Source organism: Oncorhynchus kisutch, linkage group LG28 (assembly GCF_002021735.2).
Source record: "Oncorhynchus kisutch isolate 150728-3 linkage group LG28, Okis_V2, whole genome shotgun sequence".
In the NCBI taxonomy this organism is placed as follows: domain Eukaryota; kingdom Metazoa; phylum Chordata; class Actinopteri; order Salmoniformes; family Salmonidae; genus Oncorhynchus; species Oncorhynchus kisutch.
In genome coordinates, this window is record NC_034201.2 from 16,915,001 (window position 1) to 16,931,549 (window position 16,549).

Sequence of the window (16,549 nt, forward strand, 5' to 3'; positions counted from 1 at the left end):
GGGAGGGTTTGGCCGGGGGGGGCATTATGTAGCTCATTGAGCTCAAGCGACTCCTTGTGGTGGGCCGGGCGGGTGCAGGCTGACTTCAGTCATCAGTAGAACAGTTTTTCCCCTGACACATTAGTCCAGCTGGCTTCCTGGTTAAGTGGGCGGGTGTTAAGGAGCATGGTTTGGCGGGTAATGCTTCGGAGCACGCTTGACTCAACCTTCGCCGAGCCCTTTTGGAGGTTGTAGTGATGAGACAAGATCATAATTGAAATTGTGAGAAAAAGGGGGAATAATAATAAGACAAATAAAACTTTATAGCCTCGTGTGATTCTATTAGCTCTGAATAAAATAAACTCAATCTCCCATCAAGCATAAAAACTGAATTACAGTATATGGGTCTTTCTATAAACTAGGGTATCAGTGAGGATTTCCTACACTGGACAACTTTTTACGGCTGTTGATAAGTAATTGATAACAATCTGACAATTTTTTTCTTGTCATTACATTAAGACATAAGGGGGGGGGGATCATAGCTATATTCAATGAAATTCACAAGTTGATTTAAAACCTGTTTAACAATTTATCATGGTTGGTGTCTTGGCGGATTTGTCCAAAATCATGTGACATAAAACCATTTTTGTAGTAACCAAAGAAGTGTTAAACAAATCAAAATGTATTTTATATTTGAGATTCTTCAAAGTAGCCACCCTTTGCCTGGATGACAGGCAAATAAATCACTCCACAGAGCTGGGCTTTATGGAAGAGTGGCCAGAAAAAAGCCACTGCTTAAAGAAAAAGGCATGTGGGAGACTATGTCTGGCGCAAACCTAACACTTCTCATCACCCCGAGAATACCATCCCCAGCATCATGCTGTGGGGATGTTTTTCATCAGCAGGCACTGGGAAACTGGTCAGAATTGAAAGAATAATGGTTGGCACTAAATACAGGGAAATTATTGAGGGAAACCTGTTTCAGTCTTCCAGAGATTTGAGACTGGGACAGAGATCACCTTCCAGCAGGACAATGACCCAAAGCATACTGCTAAAGCAACACTCGAGTGGTTTAAGGGGAAACATTTAAATGTCTTGGAATGGCCTCCAATTCAGAATCTGTGGTATGACTTAAAGATTGCTGTACACCAGCAGGAACCCATCCAACTTGAGGGAGCTGGAGCAGTTTTGCCTTGAAGAATGTGCAAAAATCCCAGTGGCTAGATGTGCCAAGCTTACAGACATACCCCAAGAGACTTGCAGCTATAATTGCTGTAAAAGGTGGCTCTACAAAGTATTGCGATAGGGGGGTGGATAGTTATGAATGCTCAAGTTTTCTGTTTTGTTGTCTTATTTCTTGTTTGTTACATAAGAAAACATATTTTGCATCTTCAAAGTGGTAGGCATGTTGTGTAAATCAAATGATACAAACCCCTGTAAAATCGATTTTAATTCCAGGTTGTAAGGCAACAAAATAGGAAAAATGCCAAGGGGGGTGATTACTGTATATAAGTCATTGTATATGTTGTTTATATAGGTGAGGCCAATTTGTATATACTCACATTTATTCCTCTGGGTACACATGTGGAACTGCATGAAAATCATTTGATTTTTTTATTCAAACCATTTTGAAATGTTTATCTCAATGTCACACATTAGCCCCATTGTTTATAGAAAGGCCCATATCTCTAAATGGTTTAGTGAAAATTATGTGCATGAATAAAATAAACCAATTACCCCTGAATGAGAGCTGACTAGCAGAGAGTTAATACAAATATTCACTTGAGCAATAAGCAATTTATTGACATGACCAAACATGAGATTTAGACAAGCAATACAAATGATTAAAGCTAAGAAAACATTTTATAAATTACATTTAACTGTCTCTCTATTCTGGACAGTACGTTGTTATTTATGAGTGGAATATGTCAGTATTGTAACGGAAATGGTTAACATGCCATTAGATAAACACCTCACTCGTATTTTGTCCTTCAGATAGCCTTAAAAGATTCATGACACCAGAACACCACCAGAGAGATATATTCCTTCTTTGGTTTCTAATCTAGCCCCATGAATGACCACTGAAAAAGTTATTCTAAAACATTTTGGACCTGCAATTGGCATGCGGGGCTTCTATTAAACATAGACATTTTTAAATCAATGTCAGGTAATTAAATGACAGACCAGTCAGCAAGATCTACATGTCTGCAGGATGAGGAAGTGAGAAAAGTTTCTCTAAAATCTAAGATTACATAATGAACGTAGCATTTGTGTGTCAAGTATGTGCAGGTTATGGTAACGTTGAAGCTTAATGGGGGTGGTGATGTAAGAACTGGGGGTGAATGGGAGTGCACGGTTGTTACCAGGGGTGACTGAGCCACTTCACCAGCCCTGAGTTCCTAATGTAAAGCCATTACCCACACAGCCTCATGTCTAACGACATACAGCTGAAAAATAAAAGGATATTAGAAAGCCCTTTTACTGAGCGAAAGGCACTTAGCCCCACAAGAGCACCAATAAACCTTTATGGGCGATTGAGAATGGTGGTGGTGGGGGGGTTTAATGTGCTGTAGCAACATGCCAGAGATCCAGTCTTAAACCCTTTAAGGTACATTAACATTACAATATAACCTAAGAGAATAATATTATAATGACTATCTAGTACAGTGTTTTAGGCAAGCCATATTTCCACACATAGACATATCAAAGGCTAAAACAAACTATTTGCCAACAGAGATCTCGGGTGTGCCAATAATCTAATTTTGTGTTTCTATGGTGATATAGCTCTGAAAGTTTTTGAGGATTTCTCCATCTGACAGCCCTTTTATTTCTGAGCATCTTCTACAGTAGGACTGGATATATTAAATCGTCAATGCTTTGGCTTTTTATTATTTCACCAGGTAGGCCAGTTGAGAACAAGTTCTCATTTACAATTGCAACCTGGCCAAGATAAAGCAAATCAGTGCGACAAAAACAACACAGAGTTACACATGGAATAAACATACAGTACACAATAGAAAAATCAACCAAACAAGTCGAGCAGGTTTGAAGTGCCAAAGCATCCTGACTTCAGACATCAAAGGAATGGTAGGATAATGATTTTAAGAAATATAAAAACTATACACATTGTATTCAAAAGACAGTTTAAATGTTGAATGACATACAATGATATCAACATTGCTTAATCACAATAAGGTTTTCAGATACCAATTCATAATCAGCCTAGAGAGAGAAACCTCTTGGGCTTCGACCAACCAGGCACTGGACAACAGCAACAAGATCAGTCTTCTTTCCCTGCTCTAAGGGCGGTGTCTAGCTAACCTTCCCTCAGATTCATTTTTATGTTAAGGTACTGTTAAAGGATTAGTCCATTAATAAAAGTGATAAACTGCACATCACTGTAATGCAACAAGCTGTGGTCTTGAGTAATGACAGGGTTGAAATCCTGCTCTCCAATAATTACTGACCACCACTGTTACCATAATGACATGAACAGAATGCTCGGTGTCTAAACTTAGATGGTTTTACGACTGCAGCTCTCCAACCTTGTCATTATGTCCCAATCAAAGGAGCTTCAAAGTCAACATGACATTTAGATTATTTTTCTCACGTGCCTCTAATATTTTTGTTTGAGTTTGTTGTTGTAGTGTAGTTCTATACTGCTTCCCCTACTATTACCCTCAGGTCTGTATGTTTTCATTTCAATATACTGTAGAATGAAACTGTCTCTGCTCTTGTTGGGTATAATGGGTGTGGGTGAGGGCTATACTGTAGAATGAAACTGTCTCTGCTCTTGCTAGGTATAATGAGTGTGGGTGAGGGCTATACTGTAGCTGTGGGTTAGAAATAGGGTCAAATCAACCATTATAACAGAGAAAGACATTATTTGTGGTTATTAACTTAAAATAACTTGTTGAAAAATATTTTTGAGAAGAATTGAAGATGCGAAAAAGTATCTGGAAGATACTTCTGTGATGGAAAACCAGGATTAGGTTATTTCCCCTTCTGCCTTAGATCAGGAATCTGGCCTGGAAGCTGCAGGACACAGGTCACTATTGTGCTATATGAAAAAAGAAAATGAAAAAAAGAAATCAAATAAAGAGCTGAGGAAAGTAGAATATGTTTCAGTCACACAAAAGGACACTACCTGGAGGTTCATAAAAGTGGCCAGCCACTTGATCAATTCGTTCTTTGATTCACAGCACAGGTACCTAAGAAGATTGCGAGAGGGAAGAAGGCGGGGTTAGAGAGGCTATACCTTTACCATGATCCTCAGTGCACTAGTACCTACGGTTTACCCATCTTTAGTTGCTACTAAAGATACTCACCACTGCTGTTTGTCTCGTTCTGCCTGCTCACACACTACAGTCATCCCCCAGCTAGAAGAAGAGGAGGGAACTTACATTGTATTGACAGCTGATATGGAACAACAAATAGCCAAATGGTTAAGAAAATAGACCAGGAGTCATTGGAGGGTTGCTGGTTGACTCTCACCATGATGGTGGCTGTAGCCTCTTCTTGATGCCATAGTAGACTTTCAGAGCATGGACTTGACATTCCCTCTCAGGCTGAGTACTCTAGTAAAGAGTAAAAATGGACAATTGTAGCTATACTGCCACATACTGTAGGTACTTCATAGTCACAGAATAGGCCTACACATCCTCCTTCCATCCTCTGTTACCTTTACTTCTTTGTAGAGCCTGAGAGAGGTGCCATCGAGTACACAGAGGCGTCTGCTGAAGGTTCTCTTCCCCCTTTGACCCTTCTCATCACTGAACTTAATCATGCTGTTTCTGGACACGTCTACCATGGCAGCTGTGAGAGGGGACATACAACTCTAATTCACTTCACTGTGCTGATTTTTGACCATATCATTAATTAGCACGTTGCCTTCCCCCTTCCCTCCCTTCGGATTCCTTTTCTGTTGTTAATACTATTCTTCACAGAAAGTATCTACAATATGTAATTTATTCAAAAGTGCTCGACTGGAATAATAATATATACAACGGTAATCATGCATTTACCTATGTAGATTAACATGGCCTCCATGTAGCAGTTCCGCTTGACCACCAGGTGACAGTCTTTACCCAGAGAGAAATAGATGGCCAGCGCTCGTTCCTGGTAGTGCAATGGACGCTCTGTTGGGGGAATCAGAGAAGACACATTGTATTTTACCACTAGTTTGCAGTTGAGCATTAGCGTTCATCATCAATATAAAGATATCACACTTCATTAACAACTGCTGTCCTACTTCAGCTTATACATTTAAAAAGGGACTTGGCAACTGTAACTGAGGTGTTCTAAATACCCATCTCCTGGTTGTCGTTGACCAGGAAGCAGCTCCAATAGTCCCCCTGCTGTGGAGGGATGTTCCCGCGTCTCAGGACCTCACACACTAGCTCCTCAGCACTCACTGCCTGGGAGATCTGAGGGAGAAGAACAGGCAGGGTTAGCGTTAGGAGCGGGCAGCGTTAGCGTTAGGAGCGGGCAGCGGGCAGCGTTAGCGTTAGGAGCGGGCAGCGGGCAGGGTTAGCGTTAGGAGCAGGCAGGGTTAGCGTTAGGAGCGGGCAGGGTTAGCGTTAGGAGCGGGCAGGGTTAGCGTTAGGAGCGGGCAGGGTTAGCGTTAGGAGCGGGCAGGGTTAGCGTTAGGAGCGGGCAGGGTTAGCGTTAGGAGCGGGCAGGGTTAGCGTTAGGAGCGGGCAGGGTTAGCGTTAGGAGCGGGCAGGGTTAGCGTTAGGAGCGGGCAGGGTTAGCGTTAGGAGCGGGCAGCGTTAGGAGCGGGCAGGGTTAGCGTTAGGAGCGGGCAGGGTTAGCGTTAGGAGCGGGCAGGGTTAGCGTTAGGAGCGGGCAGGGTTAGGAGCGGGCAGCGGGCAGCGTTAGCATTAGGAGCGGGCAGGGTTAGCGTTAGGAGCGGACAGGGTTAGCGTTAGGAGCGGGCAGGGTTAGCGTTAGGAGCGGGCAGGGTTAACGTTAGGAGCGGGCAGGGTTAGCGTTAGGAGCGGGCAGGGTTAGCATTAGGAGCGGGCAGGGTTAGCGTTAGGAGCGGGCAGCGTTAGGAGCGAACAGGGTTACCGTTAGGAGCGGGCATGGTTAGCGTTAGGAGCGGGCTGGGTTAGCGTTAGGAGCGGGCAGGGTTAGCGTTAGGAGCGGGCAGGGTTAGCGTTAGGAGCGGGCAGCGTTAGGAGCGGGCAGCGTTAGGAGCGGGCAGCGTTAGCATTAGGAGCGGGCAGGGTTAGCGTTAGGAGCGGGCAGGGTTAGCGTTAGGAGCGGGCAGGGTTAGCGTTAGGAGCGGGCAGGGTTAGCGTTAGGAGCGGGCAGGGTTAGCGTTAGGAGCGGGCAGGGTTAGCGTTAGGAGCGGGCAGGGTTAGCGTTAGGAGCGGGCAGGGTTAGCGTTAGGAGCGGGCAGCGTTAGCGTTAGGAGCGGGCAGGGTTAGCGTTAGGAGCGGGCAGGGTTAGCGTTGGGAGCGGACAGGGTTAGCGTTAGGGGCGGACAGGGTTAGCGTTAGGGGGCGGAGAGGGTTAACGTTAGGGGCGGGCAGGGTTAGCGTTAGGGGCGGGCAGGGTTAGCGTTAGGGGCGGGCAGGGTTAGCGTTAGGAGCGGGCAGGGTTAGCGTTAGGAGCGGGCAGGGTTAGCGTTAGGAGCGGGCAGGGTTAGCGTTAGGAGCGGGCAGGGTTAGCGTTAGGAGCGGGCAGCGTTAGCGTTAGGAGCGGGCAGGGTTAGCGTTAGGAGCGGGCAGGGTTAGCGTTAGGAGCGGACAGGGTTAGCGTTAGGGGCGGACAGGGTTAGCGTTAGGGGCGGACAGGGTTAGCGTTAGGGGCGGACAGGGTTAGCGTTAGGGGCGGACAGGGTTAGCGTTAGGGGCGGAGAGGGTTAACGTTAGGGGCGGGCAGGGTTAGCGTTAGGGGCGGGCAGGGTTAGCGTTAGGGGCGGGCAGGGTTAGCGTTAGGGGCGGGCAGGGTTAGCGTTAGGGGCGGGCAGGGTTAGCGTTAGGGGCGGGCAGGGTTAGCGTTAGGAGCGGGCAGGGTTAGCGTTAGGAGCGGGCAGGGTTAGCGTTAGGAGCGGACAGGGTTAGCGTTAGGAGCGGACAGGGTTAGCGTTAGGAGCGGGCAGGGTTAGCGTTAGGAGCGGGCAGGGTTAGCGTTAGGAGCGGACAGGGTTAGCGTTAGGAGCGGACAGGGTTAGCTTTAGCAAGCAAGTGAACTTATATGATCATCTGGGCACAAAGCATTGCAGAAGAACACCCCATACTGTCGCATTTGGATTCTAAGGTGAAAGGTGAGAGTGCACATGGAGCTGACCTGAACCAGCAGCTCAGAGCCCTCCTCCTTCCTCTCCAGGTAAATCCCACAGATGGTGAGAGGTGAGGGGGTCCCCTACAGAGCAGATTGAAGAGAAAGACACATCAGGCTAACAGCCATCCTCAATCCAGCAAATAGTAAGAGATAGACAGGTCATGGAAGGATTTAATAATTTCAGTTGGGTGGGAAACAACTGCTGCAAGGGGTTCTGAAAATGTCATCATGCCATAGGTGTATGCTCACCTCCTCGGCGTGTTCCTCCTGTGCTTTGATGACATGAGAGATCATGTCCAGCTGCCTCTGAAGCTGCTCAGCATTCACCTGCCACACAGACAGACACATCCATCCAATTGATCAGAACATTTAATTTTGCTTCTTGTGACAACACAGTACATTTCCCTCCATTTATCTCCTATAAATCAGTGATGTCATCAGTGTGAGACAGACCCACTCACATTGAAGATATCCTGGTAGTTCTGGATGAGCTCCTCTACCACCTGTCCTGCACTGTTATCAGTGCCGTCCGTCTGGAAGAGCGTGGGACCAAACACAATGGCCAGGTTGTGCATGTTCATCTGATTCTCATCTGCAAAGCACTGAACGCTTTGGGAACAGAATCGACAGATTTGTACAAGAGATTTCTCAACAGCGATGCATGTCTTGAACTTTCAAAGACAAATTAGTCAATTATCTATATATAAATAATACAAATTCTATAAAAGAGACAAACCAGAATGGAGGGAAGAGAAAGAGAGAAAAGAGAAGAGGACAGGCGGACAGAGGTGGAGAGTTGAGGCTAACCAGTAGAGGTGGTTGATGACAGCCCCCAGAGTGGCTCTGTTGACTGGGGGGAGGCTGTGGAGAAGGGCCTTGTACTGGGACACTCTCTCTCTTCTCTCACTGACAGCTGGTGGACAAAAAAGAAAAACACCTACACATTACAGCACAAAACTCCTTGTCATGGGGCTACCAATGATACGACTACCAAAACGAGCAGTGAAAAGCGGTGTTGTGGTCATTGTGGTCCACCTGTATTAGAATGAGGGTAGGCCAGACTCACTAGTGGTATGGAGCCATGGCAGAGAGGCCTGATGGCCATTGAAAACCCCCTCTCCAACTTCCCTGAGGAATCTCTTCAGGACGTTGGCCACATTATCCACCTGGCACACCCCTTCACTCAGACGAACCTGACGGGCGTCATGGCGGAGAGAGAGGAGCAGGGCGGCGATCTTAGAGTTCACACCACACCTCCGATAGATGCCCTCTGACTTCAAACCTGGAAAGGGGGAGGAAACCCACCCCCCCATAAACAAACACATAACCACTATATCATTAACACAGGCTTACAAAGACACTGATAGAATCAAATAATGGAGCTGGTAAGAGCACATCTTTTGTTAGGTATCTGTCCCAACCGATGCCATGCTAGGTCCACTTACCATGCTGTGTGATGTAGCTAATGCAGCGGTCCACGATGACAGGGACTTCTGTCTCAGTAAGCTGCTGCTGGTCCAGGGGGCCGTCTCCTCTCCCTAAGCCCTGCTGGATGCCACTCAGCCAGCCCTGGTAGTCAGGCCTCCTGTCCCCCTCCAAACGCAGCCTCCTGCCTCTGTCCACCAGCACCACAGCACCAGCTTCTTGCTCCACGGCTGGGACAGCACATCACATTACATCACACACTGTCTACATCAATTGTCAACCAAAGTAGCTCTATTAAAAAGTTATGTAAATGTCACTAACATTCTTGGTACACCAAAATAAAAACACTTCTCCCTCTGCAGTACTTCCTTAACCTACAGTTAGGGAAAGTATTCAGACCTCTTGACTTTTTCCATATTTTCTTATGTTACAGCCTTATTCTAAAATGTATTAAATAAATGTTTTTCTGTCAATCAACACACAATAACCCATAATGACAAAGCAAAAATCGTTTAATTTTTTATAGCTATTTTTAAAATTTTTAAATGGAGCTCAGATGCATCCGGTTTCCATTGATCATCCTTGAAATGTTTCTACAACTTGATAAAAGTCGACCTGTGGTAAATTAAATCGATTGGATATGATTTGGAAAGGCACACACCTGTCTATATAAGGTCCCACAGTTGACAGTGCATCTCAGAGCAAAAACCAAGCAATGAGGTCGAAGGAATTGTTCGTTGAGCTCTGAGACAGGATTGTGTCAAGGCACAGATCTGTGGAAGGGTACCAAAACATTTCTGCAGCTTTGAAGGTCCCCAAGCACAGTGGTCTCCATCATTCTTAAATTGATGAAGTTTGGAACCACCAAGACTCTTCCTAGAGCTGGCCGCCCGCGCCAAACTGAGCAATCTGGGAAGAAGGGCCTTGGTCAGAGAGGTGACAAGAAATCAATGGTCACTCTGACAGAGTCCAGAGTTCCTCTGTGGAGATGGGAGAACCTTCCAGAAGGACAACCATCTCTGCAGCACTCCATCAATCAGGTCTTTATGATAGAGTGGCCAGATGGAAGCCACCCCTCAGTAAAAGGCACATGACAGCCCGCTTAGAGTTTGCCAAAAGGCACCTAAACACTCTCAGAGAGATCCTTGATGAAAACCTGCTCCAGAGCGCTCAGGACCTCAGGCGGGGGCGAAGGTTCACCTTCCAACAGGAAAACGACCCACACAACCAAGACAACGCAGGAGTGGCTTCGGGACAAGTCTCTGAATATCCTTGAGTGACTGCGCCAGAGCCCGGACTTGAACCCGATCAAACTTCTCTGGAGAGACCTGAAAATAGCTGTGCAGCGATGATCCCCATTCAACCTGACAGAGCTTGAGAGGATCTGCAAAGAAGAATGGGAGAAACTCACCAAATACAGGTGTGCCAAGCTTGTAGCGTGATACCCAAGTAGACTCGAGGCTGTAATCGCTGCCAAAGGTGCTTCAGCAAAGTACTGAGTACAGGGTCTGAATACTTACAGTAACAGTCAAAAGTTTGGAGACACCTACTCACACCTACTCACGTAAGGGTTTTTCTTTATTTTCACTTTTTTCTACATTGTAAAAAAATTGTGAAGACATCAAAACTATGAAATAACACATATGGAATCACGTAGTAACCAAAAAAGTGTCAACCCCAAAAATTTGAGATGGTTTGGGATGAGTTGGACCGCAGAGTGAAGGAAAAGCAGCCAACAAATGCTCAGCATATGTGGGAACTCTTTCAAGACTGTTGGAAAAGCATTCCAGGTGAAGCTGGTTAAGAGAATGCCAAGAGTGTGCAAAGCTGTCAAGGCAAAGGGTGTTTACTTTGAAGAATCTCAAATATAAAATATATTTTGATTTGTTTAACACTTTTTTGGTTACTACATGATTCCATATGTGTTATTTCATAGTTTCGAAGTCTTTTGATGTATTTTTCAATGTAGAAAATGGTAAAATTCAAGAAAAACCCTGGAATGATTCGGTGTGTCCAAACTTTTGACTGGTACTGTACATAAATGTGATATTTCAGTTTCATTTTTTATACATTTGCAAACATGTCTAAAAAAAGGTTTTTGCTTTGTCATTATGGGGTATTGATTGATGAGGGGAAAAACTATTCAGTCCATTTTAGAATAAGGCTATAAAGTAACAAAATGTGGAAAAAGTCAAGGAGTCTGAATACTTTCTGAATGCACCGTATGCCCCACTGTGCCAGGTTAAGGTGTGACTCACAGAGCTCCTGTAGTTTTCGCAGGTCGATGTTATCCACTTGGTCTTCTCCGTGGAGGAGGAGGAGCAGTCTGGAGCCCCCCAGGGAGAACCAGCCCAGGCAAGGACAATGGAAGCTCTGGCCCACAGTGTAGCGCAGCCGGCCCACCCGCTCAAAGGACCAGCCCACCAGGTCCTCTGCTACAGGGGGGACCAGGGCCTGACACACAACACGACAAGGCAGCAGCTATACATAAAACTACCATTTACCAATCTATCATAATACTAATTGAAATCTAGTTTTAAAGAGGTATGGTTACCTTGCCAATGACCTTGATCCACTCCCTCACCGTGTCAGGGGAATCCTCTCCAAACAGGTAGACTCTCCCAGAGTCATGGTACAGCTCAAAGGAATGACCATAACTGACTCAGCAGGAAACACAAATAGAATATATACTGTGCAAATATAAACATTCTTCTGAAGCTCACAATGTTTTGGATTAAAACACTATCTATCGTGTTGTCTTACCCATGTTTCCCTTGGGGATTGACCACCAGACAAAGGACATCACTCATCTTCATCTGTCCACTCTGGCTGGAGCTCTTCTCACTCTCATAGTAGCTGAAGTTACCTTGGTTCAAAGAGCACCAGCGACGACTAAAATCTACATGTTCCAAAATGCTACAATTAGCTTACGGTAACTGAATTTACATTAAAACAATGTCACTTACCAAAAAGGAATATCAAGTTCAAAATGTGCAAGTTGCTCACTAGTTCATCTGAAATTCAGATCTAAAGCATGTCCAAACAATTCACAAAAAATGTAGTTTACAAACAGAATATCAAGAATGACCCACCTCCTTTAGATTTGCGCTCTGTAACTGCTCGTGTTGAGGAGGCAGTCTTGAACAGATAACCAGTGTGTGAGATGGGGAGAGCAGCCTCTAAGATTGTGTGATCTCCAGCCCTTGACCCTGGGAGCTCTGGAGAGAGGAAAAACATATAATACTGATGATGTCACCTCTACTGAACAATGAAATACAACCCATACATTTGTGTTCAACACAACTATATGATTGATGTAACATTGCAGGCATGGATTACAGAGAATTTGATGAATGAGGCTGGTTTCATTGCTCCTACCTGTGTTGTGGTTGTGAGTGAGGAACTCCACCTGAAGAGTCTGTCCATAGTGCTGGGCCACGGACACAGGGCTGGGCAGCTCTGGATCACCTGTATAACAGTTCACATCTGCTCCACAGAACACCAGCGACAGAGTCTCCAATACATCACCTGTCTGAATGGTGTTGCACAGAGCCTGAGAGATAGGGAAAAGGACAGAGAGGGGAGAGAGAGGAGGAAGTGAGAGAGAGAGAGAGCGAGCGAGAGATAGAGGGGGAGGTAGAGAGAGAATCAAGGAGCAGAGAAGACAAGTCTGAACTTTTGAGAGCAACAGATGGAGAGAGAGAGCAAATTAGAGAAAATCTGAGTGCCTCACCTTGTTGAGGGCTTCCTGTTGGCCAAATAGTGCATGGTAGCAGCGGTATTTCCCCTGGCAGTACTTGGCAGTAACAAAGCGCTGGCGCTCCTCACTGTCACTTGATGGACAGAGCATCTCACTTGGTGGAATGTTAGCTGCCCAGAAAAGGTTTACTTTGTCGTTACCTAGCAACAGGAACAGCTGGTGAACAGGGAGTAACATTAGAACCTTGACCTGAAAGACTAGTTATTTTATTAACAGGGTGAACAATGACAAAATCTAATTTTCAAAGACAACATACGTGTATAATACAATTATACAAATAAGATAGAAAGCATAGTGTGAGGAACATAAACAGAGGAAGCCAGTCATATGGGTGGTAAGAATGCAATGTTACTAATCCATGTAATAATATAATAGAATACAAATGAGAAACTGTACCTACCTGATTTTCAGTCCACGCATTTTCATCCATCTTCAGACTGCGGACTTTGGACACACTCTGGCCCAGGCCCCTGTGCACCCCTAAACCACAGAGAAATGGATTAAAGAGAGTTAGATTTCAATATCCTCTACCAGGCACTGTTATCTAACATACCAATGTGATACAATTTTTGTTAACCTGACATATTTGAATATGATCATTATAGAATCTAATCAAAGCTTTTGAGTCTTGATCCATTAGTTTCCGAGGCTGGACTGACCTCTGGAAATGGTTCTGTACCTGCACAGCATTTGCAGAGGACCACACACAGGTTGACAGAGGCCCAGTCTGGGTGGGGGGCGCCACAATCTGCACAGCGCTGGTTAGCCTCCTCAGACCAGATCTTCTGGGCCACCGCGTTGCTGGACAGAGAGTGACTGACACAGGCCTGCAGGACCTCAACCCACTGCTCCCTCTGCTGCTCCGACTCGGCCACAAAACTAACCACACAGAAAAGAGGTCACAGGGATTTCACTGTGGGATGTCATTAAAGGGTCATAGGTCAGTCTCACTCACCTGAATGTCCTGTAGATGGTGGTGAGGTTGAAGGACCGTTTGTCTGTGCCCTTCACAGTACCCAAATTCATCTCAATGGAGGTGATGCCAACACCCTGGCTGTGCTCCTGATGACATGAACATCACAGTTTTTTAAAATTTCTTATCAACTCAAAAATGTAGCTAGTCTTAGCTGTTTGAATGGCAGCCTCATCACATAAATTGTGAATTCACTGACTGGCTATAGCTAGATCATCTATATCCTTATCTGCATGAGTAATCATTATTGATATCAATGTTTATTCCCCAAATATATAAGTGTCTCCTCACAGTATAATTTGTTTAATTTCTGATCCAGAAAATTACTCATAAAAGCCATATCTGTAGCTAAGTCATCCTTGAATTGTACAGACAGAAGATGACATCTTCATCAAAAAGTAGAAATGACAGACAAAATGTTGTGATAAACAAAAATGTTGTTGAGGCTATTTTAGTTAAGCCTAAATTAGCATTATTATTAAGTGTTATGATTTATATGGAGACCTTTGCCTGTCACCTTTAAGAATACATAAAGGACTTTCATGCACGTTTAAAAAATATATATTTCAGAACAAATGCATGCACACATGCACCATGGATACACACCTCAGCGTTCCTATAGAGGAAAACACTGTCGGCACAGATGACTACATAGAGCTTGGAGCGCAGTCCACTCATCTCCAGGTATCCTTGCTTACTAATGAGCGAGACTCTACTAGCACGCTGTCCACGCGTATCACTGGAGTTCATAAGGGACTTCTCCATGCTGTTACAATGCTGCTGAATAGTCTCTTTCAGTACTGACACCCATTCCTCCCTGACGGCTGAAAACACACACACACATCAAATCAAATTGTATTTATCACATGCAATCACAATACAACTGGTGTCGACTTTACATCAATAACGCCCACAAATTACTCATATTTCCTCATTGTGACCATTGTTACTTTAGGCTGAACACTTACTGTTGTTCTCAGCACGGAACAAGAAAGTCCTGTTCCTTGTCACCACCTCAAACTTCTGTCCTCCAACATTAAGCACTTTAGTGACAGACAGTATGGCTATGATCCGCTTTGAGTAGACCTCCTGATGAAAAGAAGAGAGGACAAGGAAGAAGAGGAGGGGCTGTAATAAGTAAGGTATTAAACAGTAGACAGTGTGATCTGTGAACCTATGTGTGGCTCTATGGAATGACGTCCGGACCTTCTCATTTTGAAAGTATCGAAGGTACTGTGCATCCAACATCACCCAACGCTTCTGGAAAACAAGGGTCCTGCAGATAAAACAGAGATGACTTACACTCTCGTGCATACACACACACATGCATGTACAAGCACACAAACCCTTCTCTCTTACCCCTGAGGCGGAGTCTTGTGCAGCCAGCCCATCTTGATAACAGGTGAGTGGTGAAAATCAGGGTTGAAGGATTGTGACAGTGTGCAGCCAAGATAGATACTGTCTTCATCAACAGATGTTCTCCTGAGATATTATACACCCACATAAGCAGCAAGGACATGAATGTTCCCCTTGTCTCATCATGTTTGCAATAACAAAAACATGTCGACGAAGGCTTCACACACAAACTCGCATGTAAAACAGTTAAACAGAAACACACCTGTTTTCCTCAATGTCCTCGTACTCAGCCTCATCCACACTAAACTGACTGTGGAAACAGTTCTGCATGGCCCGCAATGCATCCTCCTATGGTGCAGAATACAAAATGCAAACAATGGATCAAAATATCATCCTTCACACTTGAATAACTTGTGTACAAAAATAACTCTGGCATGTGTACAATCGCTAACATAAACGCCCAACACTCAATCGCTCTAAACATCTGTAATCACACACAAGAAGAGGCAAATAGTACATTCAAGTAGTACATACACACCCACACATACAGATGTACAGTATAACTTACATTGTCTGCCATGACATCTGTGTCTGGCCTCTCTTAACTCCAGAACAGCTATACAGGTTAGCTGTGACAAAGAGGTGGAGACAAACAACTGAAGCCAAAGGATTACAGTAAAGGAATCGTTTCTCTGTTATGCTGCGTCACAGGTCCCAATGAAAAAATGTGCCCGGACAGGTTTACCTGATGATACTGAATAAACTGTATTACATACATCACATGTCAGCTAGAGTCGATTGTTTACATTTTACAAAAGACAATGGCTGCTTGACACGTATTACCCCTGCATGTTGACTCTAACCAAATAATCAAACATAAAGTCAGAACTATGAACATGTGTTGTTACCTCACAACTGCTGGTAAAGGAAGTAAATTAATACAGTAACTTTATACAATAACTCAATAATTATTCCCAAAGTCTGAGAATAGTTCAAATAGATGAACTAACAGGTTTGAGTAAGAAATGGGTACTGTAATCTGGCCACCTGCTTGGGATGGTGAGCCTCATCCCTGTGACAATGGCCCTCTCATCACAGCAGCTATAACAGGAAGTGTGCTTAAGAAACTGGCATCAGAGAGACTAATCTTCCTCATGAAACTGCAATAACCCTGAACAAACAGACTTTATTTGACATTTACAGCAGCTTCTCCATGACTCCTAATTCATGTCATGGCACAGGACCACAGGCATAGGAGTAATAATTGAAAGTATAAAGTATAATAATTGACATATTGAGACAGGTGAACCTGTACAGTCTGACCTGTACTGTATCTTCTGTAAATTCTACCGTATATTATAAGAAATATAACTCATTTGAATTCTATGAAGAATACCACTTGTTTTTGAAAGTGCATTCATGACAGTCAATTTTCATCAGAAAATATATGATTATTATAGAAGCAGATTTGCGAATACAGCAGGCAGGTAAAGCATAGCAGCGAGGGGCAATCTGTGACCTTACCTGTAGCTCTTAGACTCTTGTAACTCTCTGCTGAACTGCTACCTTTGTACATAAGATGTTGGCGATGCAATGACAAATGCTCAGTAATATCAATGTACTGGAGTGATAATATATACCCAAAAAAGTAATTTTCCTTTGCAATAGTGAAGTTTAGACTCACCAACCTTAATAGTATTCTTCCCTCTTCTCTGGTGAGTGACATGAGAGAGTTGAGAACATTCCTCTCTGTCTAAATTAGG

General features: G+C 44.4%; 1 protein-coding gene across 2 annotated transcripts; it reads right to left on the reverse strand.

Annotated features, from left to right (window-relative positions):
• Positions 1 to 1,756: 1,756 nt before the first annotated feature.
• Positions 1,757 to 16,549, reverse strand: LOC109875624 (arf-GAP with Rho-GAP domain, ANK repeat and PH domain-containing protein 1). Of its 2 annotated transcripts, XM_031807738.1 has the most exons (30): positions 16,475 to 16,549; positions 16,311 to 16,352; positions 15,355 to 15,415; positions 15,049 to 15,134; positions 14,790 to 14,912; positions 14,637 to 14,706; positions 14,399 to 14,519; positions 14,037 to 14,254; positions 13,413 to 13,519; positions 13,137 to 13,336; positions 12,858 to 12,937; positions 12,431 to 12,613; positions 12,076 to 12,250; positions 11,790 to 11,915; positions 11,461 to 11,596; positions 11,252 to 11,354; positions 10,956 to 11,151; positions 8,718 to 8,927; positions 8,339 to 8,554; positions 8,080 to 8,185; positions 7,734 to 7,881; positions 7,522 to 7,599; positions 7,279 to 7,353; positions 5,288 to 5,405; positions 5,004 to 5,117; positions 4,661 to 4,794; positions 4,474 to 4,556; positions 4,308 to 4,358; positions 4,127 to 4,190; positions 1,757 to 4,039 (listed from the first exon to the last, which is right to left on the reverse strand). In XM_031807738.1, exons 3-30 carry the CDS (start codon positions 15,364 to 15,366, stop codon positions 3,995 to 3,997), a joined length of 3,378 nt encoding a protein of 1,125 aa, XP_031663598.1. In that variant the 5' UTR covers positions 15,367 to 15,415; positions 16,311 to 16,352; positions 16,475 to 16,549; the 3' UTR covers positions 1,757 to 3,994. The 2 variants fall into 2 exon arrangements, with proteins under 2 accessions (XP_031663598.1, XP_031663597.1); XM_031807737.1 differs by lacking the exons at positions 16,311 to 16,352; positions 16,475 to 16,549 and having other exon boundaries at positions 15,355 to 15,485.